The sequence below is a fragment of the Cyprinus carpio genome, chromosome B12, assembly GCF_018340385.1.
Source record: "Cyprinus carpio isolate SPL01 chromosome B12, ASM1834038v1, whole genome shotgun sequence".
Taxonomy (NCBI): domain Eukaryota; kingdom Metazoa; phylum Chordata; class Actinopteri; order Cypriniformes; family Cyprinidae; genus Cyprinus; species Cyprinus carpio.
The window spans coordinates 17476654-17499609 of NC_056608.1; the positions used below are offsets into that span (position 1 = coordinate 17476654).

A 22956-nucleotide genomic window follows, 5' to 3' on the forward strand; every position below is an offset into this window, starting at 1 on the left:
TATGTGTTTGCAAGATTGTTGCTTGCTCACATTATTATTTCTCCTCTTTTGCCCCCATGACTGAAATATAAGACTATGCGGTTAATGACACCACAGAGGAAATATCTTCAGCTGAAATTAATGAAACTACTGATTGTATTTTTTTTTTGATGAACCAGGCAAAAACATGTTTAAGTAGACTAGTGTATCATAGGCATTCAGTTTGGTGCTCATAAACATATGTACACTGGTCATTTTTGATACTTCTGTAGAAGTGTGTGATCCAAATCCATGCAAGAACAACAGAGTATGCAAGGTTCTAGAGCAGGGATAGGCAACTCCGGTCCTGGAGGGCCACTATTCTGCAGAGTTTAGCTTCAGCCCTCATAAAAACTCACCTGCCTGTATCTATCTAGTAATCCCGAAAACACTGATTGCCTTGTTCAGGTGTGTTTAATTAGGGTTGGAGCTAAACTCTGCAGGACAGTGGCCCTCCAGGACCGAAGTTGCCTATCCCTGTTCTAGAGAGTGGCGGCTTCAAATGCATCTGTAGAGCCTTACATTGGCAAAAAGTGTCAGGATGGTGAGATCTTAATACATTGTTGCTAAAAATAATCATCATTATTATTATCAGTAAGAGTGAGTATCATTCTTGAGTTTTCATGTTGGGATCTTCCAGAGAGGAGCGTAAGAAAGTGAAGTGTGGTCATGGTCATACAGTGGTTTTGTCAGTGAGACAGTGGAAGAAATGGAATGTTTACTGTGGAACTACTATCACTCACCTTTCAAGGAGTTTGAAGGGAATGAGAGCATTGGAGCCCACAGTTACTGCAGGTAGGAAATAAGTTTTAGTAAATCTCACAATGAATTGTGGTATTGTCCACCTCAGTGCTTTTGTACAATGTATGTAGGAACCATCCAAACTGGATCAAACTACATTTGAGTGTAATGTATTAAAAAAAAAAAAAAAAAAAAAAAAAAAGAGGACTGTATTTGATTTCAAAATGTGGGCACTGCACTTAAAAGTGGTGGAAAACTTGAGATTGATGGGGTGAATGATCTAAACGATCAGAGAAGTCCTGCATGTCACTGCATTGGAGAAAAATTAAAAAAAAAAAAAAAAACTAACCGCATGGATGAACTGTTTACAAAAAGACCTATGCATTTAGAATTATTTTTTTCATACCAACTTCAGTCGCTCATTACTTTTTGACTTGTTTTAAGACCATAGTAACATTTAAGGTCAATAAGTGGTCTATGTTTGTACAAATATCCAAGTAAAAATGTTTGGAGGTCTTGATGACAAGTTTACTCTGGAATAAAACTTCATATTTTAAATTTCACCAAAAGCCACAGAGTGTGAATCCATGAATGAGATCACACATGTACCAAATACTTTGTGTATCACGCAATTTATTTCCAGTTAAGGAAGGTTTAATTTGCTTCTTTACACCAAACAGAGACACTGACAAACTAGTAAAAAACAGGTATACATCAAATCAGCGATGATCAGAGAAAGAAAACCTTTATTATCATTCACATGGAAATTACGACCAAGTGAGCATGTCACAAATTATAGAACTTCCGGAGATGTGAAATAAGCTCAGATATCTGCCTTATCGGTATTCACAAAAGGACTTGCACAGGATCTTTCTGCAAAAAGAATAAATGCTGCAGCCAAAATTTAAAGAATCAAATCAAGGCGTTACACAGGAGCAATCAGGAGAATACTGGATACAGCCAAGCACTCTGCACCGCAACACGCCACCTTAACAGCTAACCAGCAAAACTCAACTGCTACGCAACTGCGCCTAGTGCATAGAAAATACACAAGAGAGAATATTAGAATCATGTTGTTGTGAAATTTTCCATTTAAACCATAACACCACCTGCTCGGTTAGCAGTCTTTATGATGTCACCATTTTACATAGCAAGATTTTTAGTGGCCAAATTACAGTCTCTACCCAGTCCTTTAAGGTCAAAGAAATATTCACAACATCCAAAATTGTCCATTAATAAATGTTTATTAAGAACAAAAAACTGATTAAAATGAACTTACTTTAGTCTGGGAAAAAAATAAAATAAAAATAAAAGCAAACTACCAAAAATGAAGAGAAGTGATTTCACTTAGTAGCCCAATTTAGGCATAAAGATCATTTAATATCACATGGAATTCAAATGTATGATACAAAAACAATTGTGGGCAACAGAAAAAAAAGGGGGGAAAAAAAATCATTTAAAAAATTGACCAAATTACAATAACCTTTCGGTCTGATACATGGATAATTTGGGTATCCTCAGACGGACATCTGTTCGATGCGATCCTCGAAGATTCAACCAGCTGACATCATCTAGAAGAAAAGAAGAATTAAGTTAGTTCCAAAGAGCAAAACAGAGGAGGTTCTACAGTAGTCGTCATAAAACGAGGCATTGCATATTACGCAACGCTCGATAGCTGGTCCTCAGTTATACAGAACAAACAGGCATTCTTTCCACACATGAGAAACTAGCCAGATTTAAAATGATTCTATGGACCTCATTTTTGTTCTGCAAGAAACCTCATGTACCTGTTGTTTGTTCTGCAAGAAACCTCATGGATAGAGAGCCAACAAACCTGAGGGTGAAATTCATTTCTCATAGCCACTTTAAGTGTCGGCAAGCTGAGGTATAATTTATTGGCAGTTAGAACAAGCTAACCAATTATTAAACTAACAAATTACTTAAAGTACTGAATTACAGGCCTGATTAAAATCAGACACCCAGCAGCCTGACAGCTTAGACTAGCTCTGAGAACACACCCCACATCCATCCCGCTTTTGCCTATGCCACGATAGACATGAGTTTGTGACAAGGATGATGAAAAGGTCTCAGTCCATTGTCCTGCAGACGTACCTCAACACCACCTCAACACTCAATGAGACCGACCTGCTCCATAGCAACCGCCAATCAGCAGCAGGCAGCCAATGGTCGGATCACACACTAACTGCTCTCAAACTGCCCCAAACTCCTCTTTTGCAAACAGGAATCAGCAGCTTGGAGGAAAGAATTCCACATTTAGATGAAATCAATGGATTTTGGCTGGTACACGTTTCAAAACAAATATACTTACGGTATACCCACGACAGCTCCAAATCAAATATCCATTGTGAGGCTTAGGATGTGAATTAAAAATAAACCCTTAAGTCATGCATAAACGGAGATACCAGACAAGTGCTGTGAATAACAGCTCCAAACTAAATTTGGGTAAAACCTGAAACCTCCTTTAAGACGATGCATCTACCACATCTGCAGATGTCTTGAAGGAAAGAGAAAAGTACAGGGCGAAACAAAAATTAAGCAGCCTTAAGAGATCAGTGAGCTATGCATGCCTTGACTTTACCCCACTTCAAGCATGAGTTATATTGGGGTGATTAGTTGGTCTGCTTAAATCAAAAGTTCAGGACTACTGGGGATGTTAACTAAAAAAAATAAAATAAAAGATGCACTTGTTCTTAAAATTCTTGGATGACAAAAACCCCTTCAGTTGCAAGAAAATTACAAATATAGTTAATACAAAACATTAGGCTCGCCTACATTTCAGGATTCAGCAGTGGCTCCAGTATCCTCTGGAGATTTGGGTCTGCTTCTCGATCTGGATCGTGATTTGGATCCTTTGTTGGATCGAGGAGTATGGCTCCTGGAGTGAGACTTGGACTTGGATCTGGAACGGGACCTGGAAGCCGATTTGGACTTGCTTCTGCGTGGTGTGCGGGTTTTAGAGCGGGAACGGGACCTAGATCGGGAACGGGAGTAGGACTTGGATCTGGATCGGCTGTAGCGGGACCTGCTACGGGAACGGCTCCTGCTCCTGGACCTAGACCTGCTGTGCCTCCTGCGCCGAGGACTACGGCTAAAAACACCAAATTAACAAATTAGTATGATGATTGTTTGCACAGTGAAACAAACAGCAGCTGGTGTTACAGTATTACAAAACACCATTAAAACATTATGAAAAGGTGAGTAGCTTGCACACATTTAATGGTAAATACACAAGAACGTGCCTATTTGCATGTACATCCCTTACAAAACAGTTACCAACCTTTTCTAATAATTATCTTCAATGCGTTTAAAGCCAATTAAAAGTCAAGTTATAACATGGTCTCAAATTATAAAAAAATTATTATTATATTAAAGAACAAATGTGCTGTAACAAAACCGCTCGGAATGGGTTTTGTTTTCAAACTGCTACAACCGATTCAAAAGAACCGACTCACAAGAACCAAATCATCAAGAATCAAAGTTGAGCAATAGTTTGGTACTGCGCCACAAAAACGACGGAACGATAACAATACTCTAAAAAGGAAACAATTTAAAACAAACTCAATAAATTTAGCTGCTCACGGTGATAAAACAATCACATTTGTGAGCAAAACAAGGATTAACGTCATAACACATGGTGTTGAGGCCTAAGGCCTCAAATTTAAGGGCCGCAGATGTGATCGCTGAACTTGAACAGTATCTTGCAGTGGTTTAAAACGAAAATGTTAAAACAAAAGACCGTGTATGTGGGCCTTACCTTCGGCTTTTCCGTCCATGTCCCCCATACCTCCTCGGCGGGGCTCCGCGGCGGCTGTAATGCGAATCTGGCGGGCGCCCGTATCGCGCCATCTGCACGCGCAGTTCGCGCCCGTCCAGCAGCGCGCCGTCCATGGCGTCCATTGCATCTTCCGCGTCCCGCTTATCATGAAAACGGACGAAGGCGAACCCGCGGCTCTCTTTTGTGTACCGGTCTCTCGGGATGTAGACGTCGCCGACCCGGCCGTACTTCTCGAAAACCCGCCGCAGCGTTTCAGGAGACGTGCGGTACGTCAGATTGTCGACTTTTAAAGATGTCATGCCCTCGACGTCGGGCGGAGGTCTGCCGTAACTCATCTTGAATCACTAACCCTACTGCAGCACGTTATGCCAAAAATAAAAGAGCTACTAGCGAGATTTTCAGGAAAAACAGCGAACCATTCGGGAGAGTCCAAAGAAACACGCCGAGAGCAGATAAGACTCTAAAATGGCGGTAACCGGATGTCCGCGGTTGGTGGAGGCTGGCTTTTATTTTCTTTGCAAGGCGAGCAGATACCCAATAGCATCACTCTCGCAAATACTGCCACCTCTGGTATTACAGTGACACTACAGGTTATCTGATCTCACGTTCTCCTCTTGACTGAGAACAAAGACCTGCACATTTAGCACGAGTTTCTACAAAATGTAGCCTAATAAAGAAGATAATTTATTTGACGTCACCATACACAAGTGCATTTATCTCATTTAATTCAAACTTCCCAAATTTAAGTCAGCAGCCCAGTGTAACAAACGGTGGTTTCCTAAACAATAGTGAGGTCCGTGGACAAGTTTAGGGGAAAACTGTGGAGCCTATAAAACAGTAAGAAATAAATAATAAAATAAAACTTGAGTGCTTAGGCCTATAAGAAACTATGCCTTTTAATTTTTAGAATGGGGGCCCCTCGTGTGAAAATGATCATATTTGCAGATCTGTGGCATCTACAAATGAGCAGGGTTTATTGAATAATTTTAATTGTGTATGTTTCAGTGTTAATACTTTGTCTAATCAAAGTGTTGCTGCTTCCAAATGACATTACAATGAAATTGTGGCCACGAAAGAGGTTCCATACTGCACTGCAGTGAATCGCTTCACAAAAATTCGGGGAAGGTCACGTTTGGAGAGACAGGATGTGTTTGTACTGCGCAAAACCTCAAGTCTGGATTCAAGCCTGACGTCAGGGGTGGCCGATAGCGCCTCTGAGGACAGTAAAACAGAACTGATCACCGAGCAGCAACTCTCAACAGCTGAAATGTTTTTTTTATTTATTTTTAATTGTGAAATAATGTATACTTCCAGCAGGGGGCGCCTGGCGGCTCAGAGAGCTTTACTCTATTGAGCTACATTCAGATCTCAGAATTTTTTTGTTGTTGTTGTTTTACTCAATACCTTTCTATACTTAACATATAACCTTTTAAATGTATTGATCACAAGGATTGATATATGACATATAAATTCAAATCCGTCAAACCCATCTCTGTAAAACGCTTTTTAATAATCCTTATATTCTACTCGCAAACGACTGTGATTGGTCTATCCTTAACAGCGCAGAGTAAAGTAACAGGTAACACGTGCATATGCTACTGTCGCAGCCGTCTGTAGACAGAAAATTTGCATAAATTGCATTGACTGCTCTAAAATATGAGACACCACTGTTTCAGCAGTTTAGAACACAGAATAGGACATATGCTTATTTGATGAATTGTTTTATTTCCTATTTGGGTATATGTAGGCCTATGCTTTATTTTCTAAGATGAATTGTTTTTTTTTTCCCAAGCCATTGTTAGATGCCAGTGTTTCCTGTGATAACTGTGCAAAGATTTGATTTCAAAAACAGTATCGTAGCTTCTACACTATTTCTTTTTATTTAAATCTGTTTTAAATATGTATTTAACATCAGAATGATCTCAAATGAAGTCTGATTTTGTGGTGGTGGTGCTTTAAAATTAAATTATTATAATCTTAATTCAAGCGATGAAGGATTTCGAAAATGACTGTAAAAATGATCAGTGTTGAGTACTACTGTAAGGTTAACCCTGCCTGGTTTACATGTTTGAAAATGATTAAAAGTTGAAAACATTACAAATATAGAGAAGCAATCACAAAGTAATCAAATGTAATAAGTTTTACCACATTACTTTAATAAAGTAATAGAAATTGTTACACTACTTATTAAGATAGGGTAACTTGTAATCTGTAACACATTATATTTCCAAAGTAACTTTTCCAACACTGGCTATAGGTTCCTGTGAAAGAGCATTTCTACTGACGTTATATATGCATATAATTATATATTAATAAGAGGTAACATCCGGGCCTCTAAGCCCCGCCCACCATGGTTTAAGTCCACTGCTGCTCTACTACCCTCTTATTCTGTTTCTGCATCCCATCGCTCAAGCCCTCGGAGAACAGATGATACAGATATGATGATGATAAACATACAGAGAAACTGTGTCATATAGAGAGCACCTCACTCCGCTTTGCACCTTAGCCAAGGATGCCGACCACGGAAGCAGGGACAGCCTTATAACAGGGCTACAGTCTGCAGGACGCAAAGAGCAGCTTGTGTCTGCAGACAAAACAACGAGGGACTCTGTTCGGAGCTTACAGGGCATTAAGAGCACCAACTAATCCTGTGCATGGCCAAAAATATAAAAGCGAAGAGCAAAAAACGGGCTTTTGCGTGAAGAAGGAGATGTTCGGACTTAAGAAGTCGCAGCAGCAATAGGATTGCAATCATTCAGTGTTATTTCAGTTTTTAGCTATTGGAAATGGGAGCTTTGACAAGCCGACAGAATGCAGGAGTGGAGGAGATCGATATACCATCCAGTTCTGTTTACAGATACCCACCCAAATCCGGTAAGAAAATTGTATATTATATTATATTATATTATATTATATTATATTATATTATATTATATTATATTATATTATATTATATTATATTATATTATATTGTTCTTGTTCCTTTTATATTATATTATATTGTATTTTTATTATAATAAATTATTGTTCTTGTTCCTTTTATATTGTATTATATTATATTAACAAAAGTCTATCTAAAGAAATTAACTGGCCTAGATAAACACACACTTGTTCAGACTGTATACTCTTTATAATTTGGGGGGAATATTGTGTAAAAATTGGCATTTACAATTTAGTTAAATATTTGTCTTGCTTCTTCTTGTAATTGAAATGAGAGGGTCCTTCTGTTCATTTGAACTCCAGAGGGCCTGAGCCACCACCCACTGTTTCTTGGTCAGCAAATCTGTCTCTAAAGGCAGAGTAGGCCCATAGATGCTTGTCTTTATATTGATATAGGGCTCATCATTCCAGTGGTGCTGTGTCTACAGTCTACCGAAATGTCTTTGATGATTTTGCACTCAGGGTTAAACTGATCTGAAATAAGACTGTCCACTGTATGTTAATGGGATTTATTGTGACTGTGTGGTTTACATGGATTATGCTAGATTAATATATTAATATGCTATGTTAATTTTTATATAACAGTATCTAACTGTATGTTTAGAAAATGCAGCACTCATCATGTTAGTTTTAGAATGATGTTTTGAGAAGACATTTAGATGAGAAGATGTCAGTGTGTTAACCACAAGTCACCAGATACTCTATATGTGCAGCTTGGGACTTGTGCCTGATTCTTGCTGCCTCCTGCTCCAGTTTCAAGCTTGTTCATCTGTCTACCCTTGTCTTCCCATGGCAGTTGCTATCCTCTGTCTGCCCTTGAGCTTGTCTTTCTTTAGTCTATTTGTTCTCCAGTCTGCTATATCTTTCTTCATTTTAATTTTGAAACCTTTTACTTGTCTTGTGCCCAAACATCACTTTGGAGGAATGGAGGTTTTTGCATCTAGATATTTCATACACCATTTAATAGTCAGCCTGTTGCTAAAAAATACAATATGTATCTTTTACATAAAAGAACTAGCCTATTTCTGCCTGATCTGATAATAAAATGACTTGGTGTTGGTGTAATACAATGTAGCCAGTTGAACTAATGAAATAATATATATATAGAATTTTTTTTTTTTTTTTACTTAAAAACAGTTCATTTTGAATGGTTCGATGTCTATAACATTTGATCTGTTCATTGTCATTCAGGGAGTTATTTTGCTAGCCATTTCATTATGGGAGGAGAGAAGTTTGATTCAGCTCATCCTGAAGGCTACCTCTTTGGTGAAAATACTGACCTCAACTTCCTTGGCAACAGACCACTAGTGGTAAGATTGCATTTCGTTTCCTGATAACATAGATGCAGCAATTTTGGCTGATGTTTATAGAAGGTCATGAAACAACTGATTTTACCTTGTATGGTCAAATTTCCAGAAAAGATCATTTTATTCAAATACATATTAAACACAGATATTTTAAAATTTGGTGATTCTCATAATGATTTGTATTTTATATTATATGTAATTGGTGTTATTTTATAAGATTTTATATTGTTAAGATATTTAAAGACATTTTAGATAAATATCTTCATTAGAATAGGGAGAATAATTAATTCAGTTTCATACATTTATAATATACATATAAATCATTACATTTGAATATGATTTATAATAGATATGACTTTATGAATCTGCTTGTTACTTTAACTGAATATTTAGGTTAGTTTAATGTAAATTACTATATGTTGGTGGAAGCTTTTATAATTCACAGGATTATACATGTAATTGTTTAGCTGTTGTTATACACTGCTTTGCTTTATCCAGATTTTTATCCTGATATGTATGTGTGCAGAGTTTGTGTGCTTTTATGAAATCATACGTGTATTTCTGTATGCGGTGGGTCTTTTATTTACACTGTATGCATTAGCTGCTAGGCCCGTCTCTAAACAGACAGCCTAGTGATGCTGTGGATTTGAGCGGTGGCTTACCGCAAGTAATACAGAGAGCCACATTCAGTCTGAACTCCGGGGAGGGGGGAAGGGGAGGTGACGGGCTCACCCAGTGTTGACCCACACGCAAACACACTCTCGATGCCCCTCTGGCAAGTGGGTATGCCTGTGCATTGCATTTTTCCAGGGCAAACACACACACACACACACACATGCATGAATCAGCAGAACAGCTTGTTAGGAGATCAGTGTACATCAACTTCCTTATTATTTTTCAGTTTTGTAAGAGATCATATGTGGGTATCAGATATGTGAGCTGATAAAACAGAACAAAGTGCTTCTCAAATATTATTATAATCAGTAACTTTACCCTCACTCTTGATTCTTGTTATTTGTAGTTCCCGTACAATGCTCCCCCTCCACATGAGCCGGTCAAGACCCTCCGCAGTCTCATCAACATCCGTAAAGACACTCTGCGACTTGTCCGGTGAGATTTTCATGGCTTATATCTTTACTGTACCTGACAGAGCTCTTAAAGAAATCATGTGATGAGTTCCTGTTTGGACATATTTGATAAAACAGCACATGTGGGTGGGACATGTTGAAGAGGTTGTCTCTTTTTTAAATAGCTAGCAGGCTTTAGTTACATTTAGTTGTTACTTGTATTTTGTATCTTATTTTATAGAGCATCTGATTAGATGGAAATCTGTGTAGGGCAAGATGAGCCATAAGTTTTTCCATGTGAGAAAAAATTTAAATGCATATATTTCAACTAAAGGTTAATTTTTCAGTTTTTTAGCTGTGTAGTAGCATTTACATAGCTTAAAAGCTAAAAGGCATGGGCCACAAAAGTATTATATTTAATATATATATATATATATATATATATATATATATATATATATATATATATATATATATATATATATATATTAGAATATTGTTTAATTATTTTTTTGTAACATTTCAAAAAGTGAAACTTTTTTGAGATATTGGATTTTTGACTTTCAAGAGAACAAAAATAATCATCAAAAAAAAATAATAATAATAATAATAAATAAACTTTTGAAATGTTTTACTTTACATGTAATGAATATATAACGATGCACCTGTATACACAGGTGCATCTATATATATATGTGTGTTTTTATACTCTTTTAGATGACGCATTTATTAAATATATTATTTATCTTTCTGTGCATTGATATTTTTTGCTGAAATCTTAGTAAAGTTTGTAATTTTGTCTGCAGATGCAATGAAGACATGAAGCTTCCTGGACAGGAAGTTGGGAAAAGCCACAGCTGCTATAATATCGAGTTCACCTTTGATGCTGATACACAAGTTACCATCACTATATACTATCAAGCCATTGAAGAGTTTCACAATGGTGTGCCAATGTAAGTTGTGGATTACACACACTTTGAGTATTCCCTTTTCTTTATTTATTAATAACACACTTCAAACTAAGCTTTTACCGGTTGATCAGAGAGCAGCAAGTTGGGAAATGACATCAAAGCTTGGGTTATATTGCTCTGTTCATTGTGTGTTGTTGACAGATACTTGCCGCAGGACAGCTCTCTGCAGTCAGAGACAGTGCATTTCAAACGCGGCGTCTGCCAACAGTTCTGTCTGCCCTCTCATTACATCAACTTATCAGAGTGGGCAGACGAGGAGGTAACACATGTGCTAGTGGTGACCTTTTGTGTTTTTGCCATTTTTAGAGAGAGGTTAAAATAGGTCAGACTGAATTAATCTGTCTCATTAATGAAATTATTAAGCAATTTATAATGCATATGTCCTTAGAGCACTTTGGGTAAACCTGGTAATGTGTTTTTTTGTAACACAGCTTTCGTTTGACATGGATAAAGACATCTACCCCATGGTTGTACAAGCAGTAGTGGATGAAGGAGATGGTGAGTTTTATGTAATTAGATATTTTATAATATATATGTAGAAATATATATCTGGAAATAAATCTAAATATATTTGTCCATGTTTTTGTTGTGCAGAACACTTGGGACACTCTCATGTTCTTCTTGCAACCTTTGAGAAGGTATGCTTTTTTTGTGTAAAAAAAAAAAAAAAATACATGTTTTGTTTAAATTAGTATACAGATAAATGAGGTTGTACTGTTTCTACCTGATCTAACACTTTGGTGTAAACTTATATAATCAGATTCAGTCATATTAAATAATATTATTGGCATATTTAAAACCAGATAAATTTATCTAACAAAAATAAATTCACTGTGACGATTAGTGATTATATAATGTCGCTGTCTTTTTCTCCTAGCATATGGATGGAAGTTACTGTGTAAAACCTCTGAAGCAGAAACAAGTGGTAAGGGCCCTCTTACTATTTCTGTAATCTTATAGTTTACAAGAAGGTCAACTCATATTAAATGATTTTTGTATTATAAAAATCTTAGATTTTTCTAAGTGTCACATTTTCAATAAACCTCTTAATCTTATCGTGATTTTATCTTAGGTGGATGGTGTTAGTTACCTGCTGCAGGAGATCTACGGTATAGAGAACAAATACAACAGTCAAGAATCAAAGGTAAATCATCATCAGACTGAATCAGATTCAAAGACAGTAGACTGATTTAAATTAGCAAAATGATTAATATATAATAAACTTCACTTCACTGTGATATAGTTGTTACTAGTCTCTCCATATCAGCTCAGAAGGACAACATCTGTAACTTCTAAGCTTTCATTCATTAATTAGTATCAATATATGAAAAATGACACATTCTTTTTTACAGGTGGCAGAAGATGAGATTAGTGACAACAGTGCTGAATGTGTGGTGTGTTTGTCAGACGTGCGGGACACACTTATCCTGCCCTGCAGACACCTGTGCCTGTGCAACGCCTGCGCAGACACACTGCGTTACCAGGCCAACTGTTGCCCCATCTGTCGACTGCGTAAGCACCAACCCCTGTACTGAACTCATTCAACAGGACTCTATTATTGAGATTATTATATTTATGAAAGTAGATTTATGTGTCTCATACATAAATGTTATGGCGGGTATTTCATTAAATAAAACATTGGACATACTGACACTAGTTGATGCTCTTTTTTTATATTGTTTCAGATAAAATATTTGACTCATTTAAAATTTCTCCTTTTAATTCCTATAGCATTTCGTGCCCTTCTTCAAATTCGAGCGATGAGGAAAAAACTGAGCCCACTCACACCTACTGGATTCAACCCTGTCATCACCTCACACACATCAGATTCAGAGGAGCACTCGGTAACAAAATGTTCATATAGAGCCTTATACAGAACAAATATATTTAAAGCTAAATAAATACATTTATATAGTTGATCTAGCTTTACTGAGACCTAAATGTCAATGTCTAAAAAGAAAATAGCTGATTAGGGGTTTAATATAAATACTTTTCTGAGTTTGGTTGGCTCTGTAGTTTTTATTGTGGGGGGAAATCATTATGCAATGCAATGCAATGATGATATACAAATAAGCGTTCCTCAAAAGCCTGGTGTATCATATCTGATATTCATATTTTAACATGTTTTTTTTTTTTAATACTAAACTTAAGTTGCTTCAGTTCAGTAAGTGTACAACAGTTGTTTCAGCAAAGCTTTGTTCATGTTGATAATGTAGAGGCCTTTGCATATTAAACACGATGCATTAGGTTTAATGGTTTAAGTTGTCAAACACTCTCTGATAAAAGTTAGGTGCACAGTTTAATGCAAAAACACACAAATCATCTGAATGCACCATCTGTTTATACAAAAAGTTGTACTGTACTGTTGTTCACAGCCACATGTATGTTTACAACAGGCATCAGAGCACATCCCACCAGGCTATGAAGCTGTGTCCCTGTTGGAGGCCTTGAATGGGCCCCTGAACCCATCGCCATCTGCTCCTCCACTTCAGGGCCTCACCAGGGGCCATGTTTCTGGATCTGTGCCCACATATGGCAGTGATAGCCACCACACGCCTGCGCTCTCCCTCTCTCCGCTAGAACACTCTGTCAATTCCAGCCAGAATGTGAAACACAAGAAGAGTGGTTCTAAGTGAGTGAACCCTAACTGAAGGATTGAATGGTGTAGTATTTCAGAATTACTGTAAAAAAAAAACCTGTTGTTAAATGTCTACAGAATATTTGCTGGGTGTTACTAAAACACTTTCCTGTCACTTAACAGCTTTTCTTGAAGGTTAAATTATGGGCTTAGGAAGCAGGCAGATAAATGAGTCGTTGCTAATCATGTATTCTGGGAACTCTCTAGATCCCTCTCCCAGAATTCTTCAGTGCTGCCTGAAGAGGAGGATGAGAAGTCATGCAGTGAGTCTGAAGTGCAAACGTGCAGGAGAAAACTGCATGCAGAACAGCAAGAGGTGCAGGGATTATAGTATTTGTATATTTTTTGTGTACATATTATTTTATGCATAATTTTGGGGTCAGTAAGAGTTTTTGAATGTTGTTTAAAAACTGCATTTATTTGACCAAAAATACAATAAAACAATACAAAATACAAATATATATATATTTTAATACATGTTAAACTGTAATTTCTTCCTGTGATGGCAAAGATGAATTTTCACCAGCCATAACTCCAGTCTTCAGTGTCACATGATCTTCCAGAAATCATTCTAATGTGCTGATTTGGTGCTTAAGAAAATGTCTTATTATTATAAATGTTAAAAAAAACTGTGCTGCTTAATATTTTTGTGGAGATCATGATACATTTTTTAAGATTCCTTGATGAGCAGAAAGTTTAAAACAACAGCATTTATGTGAAAGAAGTAGAAGTCTTTCCTGTCACATTTGATCAATTTAATTAATCCAAAATGTTTATTTTAAATAGATATTTTGAAAAAAGTAATCGTCTTTAATGTCACTTTTGATCAATTTAATTTATTCTTGCTAAATGAAAGTATTAATTTCTTCCAAAAAAGAAAATCTTACTAAAACTAGACATTTGAATGTTAATTTCAAATAAATATATGAACCAGTATGATATGAGAGACTATAGAATACTCTAAATTTTAGAAATAATATGTACTTTCATGTATTTATAATACAGTGTCCACTAGTGATGATGATAGATAATAAACATCAATCTAATCATCATTGTTGTATTGTGTATTTTACTGCAGTCTGGAGTGACTCCTGAAAGTGACAACATCACCCTGTCATCCTCAGGGGCCATAGATCAGTCCTCCTGCAACGGGACCCCTCTGTCCTCCACAATCACCTCCCCAGAGGGTACAGCATTACAGCTAAATCTCACTGAAACACACACCAGAGCTCATTTACATTTGTTTGCCTTCCTGTTCACTTCCTGTCCTGTTCAGATCCAGTAAGCAGCAGCCTGGCCCAGTCTGTGATGTCAATGGCGTCCTCTCATAGCCAGCACTCTCAGATTAGCACCGACACACTCTCTTCAATGTCCGGATCCTACATGGCTGGTGCCGAGGGAGATGAGGCCACTGAGACCCCAGCGGAGAGCCGAGCGCCTTCCCAACATGAGGGTGAGGTAAGACAGTTAGAAGGCCTAGAAGCAGAACAGTTTGTTACTTTTGTTGTTTTTATATTCAGGTGCTTTAGTTCATGCTGATATTATAGTTTTTAGCACCTAATAAATTAAACAGTGTTGGTAGTGGTTAATATTTGTTTTTTTAAAGAAAAAAAACTTTTAAAGAAATAAAGTTACATTTATGTTTTTAGAGTGAGTGTTGCACTCACAATTGGAAAAAGAAAAATCCACAATAAAGACATAACAGTTATGCTGAACTTTAAACTATTTCTGATGCATATTCTGTAATAAAAAAGTAATATATTTAAAATTCAGTTATTTCATACTAAGTATAGTTCAAATCTATTAACATATTTACTGACATGACACTGAGACTGAGATTTTTAAAAAATATATATATTTAAAAAAATTATAATAAATTTTTATTTGGAGTGCTATTTGTACACAATGCACATTTCTTAATATTAAGCCTGCAATGTGTTTTAATGTCACTATTAATGAGGATTGTATGATCTTTAAATAATATCAATTTAAAAAAATATATAAATATATATATATATATATATATATATATATATATATATATATATATATATAATTTTTTATATATTTAAAAAATTATAATACATTTTTATTTGGAGTACTACTTGTACACAATGCACATTTCTTAATATTAAGCCTGCAATGTGTTTTAATGTCACTATTGATGAGGATTGTAGGATCTTTAAATAATATCAATCTTTAAAAGCTTGATATATTTAAAATGTACCTAAAGTATAATTGCAATAGTTCCAATTTAGCACTATCAAATGTACTTAAGTATATTATTAGTTGGACTTCATTACATCCGCACAATTAAAGTGCATTAAGTACAAAATTAGTTGTTCCAATGTAGCAGACTTTAAGTTAGTATACTAAAAGTACAATTGCAGGGTGTTTGTATTAAGTACATAAATAATGTATTTGTAGTATACTTGGAATACATTTTTAGTATATTTATTTTCACTTATTTTATGATTATTTAAAAATAAATCCCTTTTATGTAAAACATTTTATACAAAATTTGCTATATGAATAAATTTGCCTTGCCTGTTTCATTGGCTAAGAAAATACTCTTTGTAAATGCAATCTTAAAAAAAAAAATATATAAAAGTAATCGGGAAGTTCATTGGTCAAAAGTTATCAGAACACTGTAACCAAAACTTGCTATATGCTATAACTATCACCAATGCACAAATATTAGCAAGTTTATGCCAAGAACTATTCCTAAAAAATCATATATTGTGTCTTACAGAGAACATATTTACATGTGTCCGCAGGAAATCCCCAACGAGGCAAAAGGGCATAACTTTGTGGCTGGCATTCTTGAAGAACAGGATTCAGAGGTTAAAACATTCAAACAGCCAAGCATCTTAAACCAGCAATTTATTTTATTACTTATTATTAACTCAGATTTGTGTTTTCCTTCTTAGGGAAATGATGTGACTGAGGAAGATTGTGCATCTCCCACCAAAGAACATGGTAATTGTGACCTCAGCAATTGGCTGTACTTATCACGACACTGTACACTAGATTAAGGAGAAAACCACTGCAATGTAGGTGGTACTTCATCTACAAGAGCTTCTAAATCTGCCTACACACCTGCTTGATGAATAACTTGTGTTTGCAGGTGGGCCAAAGGTCGCTCACTACAAATATAAATATCACATGACTCATTTGAGGCGAATATATTTCGATTTTCATGTTTCATTTAATCAGCCCACATACAAGCACATTTGGCATCTGAATTGTAATGAGTATCCAGGTTTCTACCTGTTATTTATTATAACAGGTGTGTATCTGTATTAATGCTAAATATACTAATTGAGGGCAACTAATTAAGGTTTTGCTTTTGTTTTCTTTGTATTGTAACCAACTGCCATTTTGCATAGATATTTGTCATCTGTTTCTTATTTAACGTGTTGTATGCTTACTAATGTGAAGAAATGATTGCCCTAGTGTCTGTCGGTTGTGTTCTTGTGCACGCACCTCGCATCAGCTCGCTCTCACATGAGTATGTATGCATCCATCAACCGCAGTCATCACTAAATGGCTGCCGAGTAGCATCCTGCGCCCCATTGCTCTGACCCCTCACTGCTGTACTCCACTCGGCTGCCCTGCCCTGCCTCGGCTGCTCTTGTTTGACCTCTGACCTCGCTTGCAGGTGGGCGCAGGAGGAGCGAGGTGCCTTGTCCAGAGTTTGACAATAACAATCAGGGGCAGTCTGACAGCCACTGTATGACAGGCCTGGACAATGAGCAGCCTCCTGACGGCCGATTCGCTGGTGAGTGGCAACCTCTCGAACATGGACTTTCTGATTGGAAGGGATTGGGTGAGGCGGATTCAAGGTGTCCCATTTATAACAGCAAATGGCTCTAAAACACTATTGGCTCTGTCTGCTCATGCACGTCCTTACTTTGACCCTGCAATAATTTTGTGTAGTGTTAATTGGTACAATGGCCATGCCCTTTAACCCCCCTCTTTTGTGTGTGTTTATGTGTATGTGTGAGTTTATATCCTGTATGACTTGTTCATATCTTTCTGGGTCATACTAATAGCTAAGTTCATGTTCAGTGTCTGCCAGCTCAAAGTAGCTTTGCGTCTCCCTTCATTTCTGTGTTGATCCCTTCATTTTTCAGCTCATCTTCCCTCTTTTGCCAGCATATTCTGCTAATCTCCAACTCTTGGTTACTGTCATTCAGAGAAAGCATTCTCTCTGGAAGGACACAAATGAAGCTTTTCAGATGATAGACTGTAAGATATGATTCATCATCATCATATTTTTATTCATTGTGATGACTACACAGTCCAGAAAATCCAATTGGCTCGAAAAGTATTTGGGCACATAAGCTACTCTAAAAACTTTCAAACTTTCATTTTATTAGATCAGGAGTGATATCACAGACCATAGATATAATGATCCCCCTTTAAAATTTTGCGCATAAGGACCTATTATTGTACTTAAAATTATCAATGTGTGTAAAATGTTATCTGGAAAATATTTACTTATTTATTTATTTATTTATTTATTTATTCTATAGAATAAAATAATTGTGATTAATCTTATGTTTTGCAAATGAAAGGTCAAATTCAGTAAATTTAGGGCCAGATTGAGCATTAAAGCACAGTTCCATGAAATCGCAGATGGGAGTGTAAAATCCTGCGGGTGATTTACTGACTAGGTGCAGATTAAAGAACACAGACCCAACATCTCATTTCCATAATGACCAGCGCAATCAAGAGTAGCGCAAATTACCGCCTGTACAAGGCACATGGCAGATAGAGCGCAAACCAGTGAAGTAAACAGTGCAGATCTGATTAAAGTGTCAAGAGCTTATTCAGTCTGATTAAAGTGTCAGTATGCCATGTGGTTTGTTATTTTATTTAATGCAATGACATTCATACATTTTTAAGTGCTACTTAAGTGTCCATATACTGTTTGTGGTCACTATAATAAGTAATGTGCCCATTCAAGTCTTGCTTTTGGAGAAAAATGAAAATCACTTGTTTGAATTGGCACTTCAAAATTGAACATCCTGGCCTTTAAAGGGGTCATATGACATTGCTAAAAAGAATATTTGGTGTAATGTAATGTGTTTATGTGGTTCAAAAAACACATTATTTTCCAAATACATACAAAAACACATTATTGTTTCTCCTCTATGCCCTGCCTTTCTGAAATGCCTAGTTTTTTACAAAGCTCATCGTTCTGAAAAGCGAGGTGTGCTGTGATTGGCCAGCTATCCAGTGCATTGTGATTGGCCGAATACCTCAAGCGTGTGACGGAAATGTTACGCTCCTAAACACTGTGATGCCGTGTGTGCCTGAAGGGGAGGATAAAATGTCAGGACACCGGCGCAATGAGACAAAACCAATAAAATCCATTACAAACAAGGCATTTATTGTATCCAGTGGGGACATAATTTCTGATTATAATGACTTATACTGTCTTTTTACACGTTGCGTTACTTATCGCGCTGCATAAACATAAAACCTTGTCTGCATTTGTGATCGTAGAAACGACAAACAAGCTCTAACAGTTACTCTACACTGCTCAAAACTGGCGTTTGAATCATCAGTGGCAAATCCTTTAACGTTACATATGTAAACGTACTTACAGACTGTGTGTCAGAAGCGCCAGACTGTTCTTACAAAGTTAGAATTGTCCCACTTCATAGAAACAGACACCGGCATTGTAGACTACTCTCAGAGGAAACAGTCATTGTCTTCCGCAAAATGTGCTGCACACATCTGAATATTTCTGTTGGACTGTTCTGGAACAGTGTTGTAAATACAACTTAACCACTGAATTCTAGTTGTGTCCTCTTTTGGAAGGCCAAACAAAGTAGCTTCGCTTTCACAATGAAACAGCGTCTCCACAACATGGCGCCAGAATAAAAATTACGCCTTAGAATGAGCCGTTTTAGGGGTGTGTGGTTGACTATTACCTTTTATAAAGAATATCTTTTTGGAATTGAGACTTTAGTCTTTGCAACTTTACAGATCTTCTTTATGCACCAAGAGCTTGTAACACGCCAAAGAGAAAGGAAAAATTGAAATCACATCATATGACCCCTTTAAAGATAAAAGTTTCCAGTGAAAGTGCATTTTTTTTCTTCAAAAGGACCCTATCATCTTCTCTTATTATCTCTACAAACCAAGCTTCTCCTCCCTCTCTAAATCCGATTTTCATTTTCTGTGGATGGCTGGTTGATTCTCTTGATGTGCTGTAAATGTGCTGTGTTCTCTCTCTTTTCTGTCTCTGTTCTCCCTTCCGTCATTTCCCATCTCTCTTTCTCTCTGTCTTCCTGGATGTCTGTGGAATGGACAGATGAGGACTCGTGTCCTGTTCAAATTGAGGAATAGGTACGGAGCAAGTCAAAGGGCAATGCACAGGTCATGGATTCACAAAGAAGTTTCAGCCTTTTTGCCATTCACTGTTCACATCAGTGGGATTCTTTATGCATTTGCCTTTTGACCTCTGAGGGTTAAAAGAGCCTTTTCATCATTTACTTAGGATGCATGATGGTGAATATTCAATGTGGGACATTTCAGAAATCTTGGAGAACATTGGATAAAAGTCTCTTGGTTTGCATGACAGACATTTCAGCCAAACTTTGAAGCAAAAACATTCTGTTCCTGAAGAATGTTATTTAAACATTGATCTCCAAGAGATTTGGGGAAAAGGTTTAGTGAGGTGTTTTTTTGTTTTTTTCAAATCACGTTTCCACAATCCCATCATTTTTACCTTAAATTCATACCTTCTCATTTCTCTTCTTTATTTAATTTGTGTCTTCTCACGTGGATTCTTCTGTTCTGTTAGGTCTGTTATACCTCGACGTCTATCGTCATGGACGGGATCCTTTGACTCACCATGCATCCACAAGCAACATCAACCTGGAGGAGCAAGGGATCACCAATGAGGCGGCAAATCCCAAGAACAAATCTCATCGTGGACCCCTAGCTGTGTAAAATCCTCAGTCTACCCAGTCACAGACCTACTCCAATCCTGAGAGGAATATCTGCCTCTTTCTTCATGCCACCTCCACCCAAACTCGTGCCCACACCAATTACTCATGGATCAAATTCTAAATGCATACCAGGGAGAATTGACTGTGGTTTCTCTTCTCCATTGTGATAGATGTCATGTTTTCAGCGCTCTTTCAGCACCACGTTTACTGTACACCAACGCTCCACCCCCCCATGCGTACAAATGAAGGGATGAGTCAAGCAAGCTCTCCAGATGAAAACTGGAAAACGAGAACATGATGAAGACTCCAACCTCTGATCTAAGCGGCATTTCATGTCAAAACTCATGTCAAGGCTGTGCGACTATGCTTTTTAAGTTAATAATCAAAATCCTGCTGATATTCTCCTCACTAATGTCGTACTTGTACTATTGGAAATCTGCCCACAATACCCAAGATAGATGTTTCTAAAGAATACGATGGAAAAGACTAAGATGAATTTTCATAACAATCAGTCCTTCACAATATTAACTTCAGAGCAATAACACATATTTGCTCACGTTTCTGCCCTTGTCAGTTTGCTGCAGCTCACTTTGAGCTCTACGTACAGCCCTGCATGTTACAAAGACACAAAGCTACTGAGCTGCCTAAATTGTGTTACACATCTGGCCACGGAGACGCCTCTTGAACTGCTTACTACCAAGCATTTTCAAACATTTTGTATAGGATATGGAAATGTTGGGGAAAACTTGCCTGTGACGTCCACATCTGTGGTCTTAACTCAGATCGCTACTGTTGATGGTTTGTTAAATGTCATAAAGCTACTGTCAAGCTTTTTGTGTGTTATTTAAAAAAATTGGTTAATTTCTCATCTGAGGTACAATCTAGCATATGCTACAGTTTGTACCCAAGTCTTGAAAGCTTAAGTAGCTCTTCAGAAATGTGTTGTTGGACCGAGATGGATCGCTACGCCAGGTACTTTGGGATCCTTTTAAAAGTCATTTTTGTTATGCATTCCTTTTGAAAAGTGTTGCACTTTCCTATAGGGATCCTTAACTGAAAGTGTTTACTTAGCTCCAGCAGTCATCATACAGTGAAAATGAAGGAAAGTGTGCCACTAACTTGAAAAACAATCAACAACTTTCAGTTTCTTGACAGTTCTGCCAAACCGAATTTATAGTGTTTAAACTTGCACTTTGTTATTACCAGTGGTACGTTAGTGGTTATGTTACTTAATGAAAATCTTCTACTGATCTGTGGGTTCTGTTTCCAATCCCTAAAAGGGATAGTTGACCCAAAAATGAAAATTCCCAAAAAGACATTGGACATTGTGGACTTTGATTGTGTTCCACAAAAGAAAAAACACCATGCAAGTTTGAAACGACATTAAGGTGAGTAAATGAAAGTAACTGAATGTTTTTGGGTGAACTATCTATTCTTTTACTATTATTCCCACAATTCTTTCATCTGAGCCATTTTTGTTTTATTCATTAGCACTTGTCTGGACTATCTGAATGAAAAAAGGATTCACAGTACAATCAAATAGTCTCTTATAACTCTCTTAAAATGTCTATTGTACTTTGAGAACCAACCAGGCTTTTCCTTTGTGTGGAAAATGTTTATTTTTATTTTTTTTTATGTTAGCTTAGCTCGTTATCATTGTAATAGTCTGTTCAATGTGTTGTTTACTGTAGTATATGAATGGTGTGAAATTTCTCCAAATGGGAATGTATAATTTTCACATGCACTAGTAGATTTTCCCTTGACAGCAGATAATGCAGTGCATGTGGTAAGCGCATGGTATAGTTGCAGTCAGAAAATAGAAATCCTCCACCTTTACATTTGCACTAAATGCCTAGCCCTTCCGCACTGAGCTTACACACTATGTAAGCAACAGGTATTGAGTCACAAAACAAGCAATACAGCTCAGCATAATAGCATGTTGTTGTCTGCAGGCAATACAGATAAACTTAGCCATGCATTGAATGTTTTACAGCAGAATGTCACATTTACATGCAGAGAGAAACATCTGTGGAGTAACGTGCATAAATTCAAAGGGATTTCTCCAGTTTTGTATTGCTTTTGTTCTGTCCTCTTTCTGCACCAGGAGGAGTGACTCTAAACTAAACCCACACGAGGAATGGGTTGCGGCAATTCACTTTTGTAGAATGAAGATGACAAAATGTCAAAAACACAATAAACCTTTTCTTACAAACAAGATTTGTTTGGAGCATTTTATTCTCTATTTTTTAACTCAATTTTTATTCTCTCTTTTTCCGATTTACAGTTCAAGTGTAGTTGCCAGATATTTACTGTAAAAATGATTGTGATAGACATTATGGGATGTCATCTTAGAGCCTGTATATTTCGTCAACTGATATAATCTACCAGTCAGCTTTGTAAAAAAATCAAATCTACTTATTAATATTCAACATAATTATACAGGTGGTAAAACAGAAGGCCATATGATGACCTAAAATTTGTCAAAATTGGTCTTTTCATGACTAAAAATG

The 22956-nt window shown here is 36.8% G+C and overlaps 2 protein-coding genes across 11 annotated transcripts; one reads left to right on the top strand and one right to left on the bottom strand.

The window, feature by feature from the left end:
- Positions 1–1485: 1485 nt before the first annotated feature.
- On the bottom strand, positions 1486–5044 carry LOC109094709 (serine/arginine-rich splicing factor 2-like). Of its 6 annotated transcripts, none has more exons than XR_006156126.1 (5): positions 4535–5044; positions 3553–3868; positions 2905–3011; positions 2243–2330; positions 1486–1790 (listed from the first exon to the last, which is right to left on the bottom strand). XR_006156126.1 is itself a non-coding variant. In XM_042735798.1 (3 exons), exons 1-2 carry the CDS (start codon positions 4888–4890, stop codon positions 3556–3558), a joined length of 669 nt encoding a protein of 222 aa, XP_042591732.1. In that variant the 5' UTR covers positions 4891–5043; the 3' UTR covers positions 2101–2330; positions 3553–3555. The 6 variants fall into 6 exon arrangements, 1 of the variants encoding a protein (XP_042591732.1); XR_006156125.1 differs by having other exon boundaries at positions 2872–3011; XR_006156122.1 differs by lacking the exon at positions 2905–3011 and having other exon boundaries at positions 4535–5043.
- Positions 5045–6925: 1881 nt separating this feature from the next.
- On the top strand, positions 6926–22658 carry LOC109094707 (E3 ubiquitin ligase RNF157-like). 5 transcript variants are annotated; one of them, XM_042735800.1, is made up of 20 exons: positions 6926–7429; positions 8687–8805; positions 9824–9912; positions 10676–10822; positions 10982–11099; positions 11272–11338; positions 11435–11478; positions 11718–11765; positions 11913–11984; positions 12193–12352; positions 12572–12684; positions 13237–13472; positions 13686–13794; positions 14557–14665; positions 14755–14936; positions 16256–16321; positions 16409–16457; positions 17140–17259; positions 19807–19841; positions 20299–20431. In XM_042735800.1, the coding sequence occupies exons 1-19, from the start codon at positions 7342–7344 to the stop codon at positions 19839–19841; spliced, it is 1971 nt and encodes a 656-aa protein (XP_042591734.1). In that variant the 5' UTR covers positions 6926–7341; the 3' UTR covers positions 20299–20431. The 5 variants fall into 5 exon arrangements, 3 of the variants coding, with proteins under 3 accessions (XP_042591734.1, XP_042591733.1, XP_042591735.1); XM_042735799.1 differs by lacking the exon at positions 19807–19841 and having other exon boundaries at positions 20299–22658; XR_006156128.1 differs by lacking the exons at positions 17140–17259; positions 19807–19841 and having other exon boundaries at positions 14755–14931; positions 20299–20391.
- Positions 22659–22956: the final 298 nt, after the last annotated feature.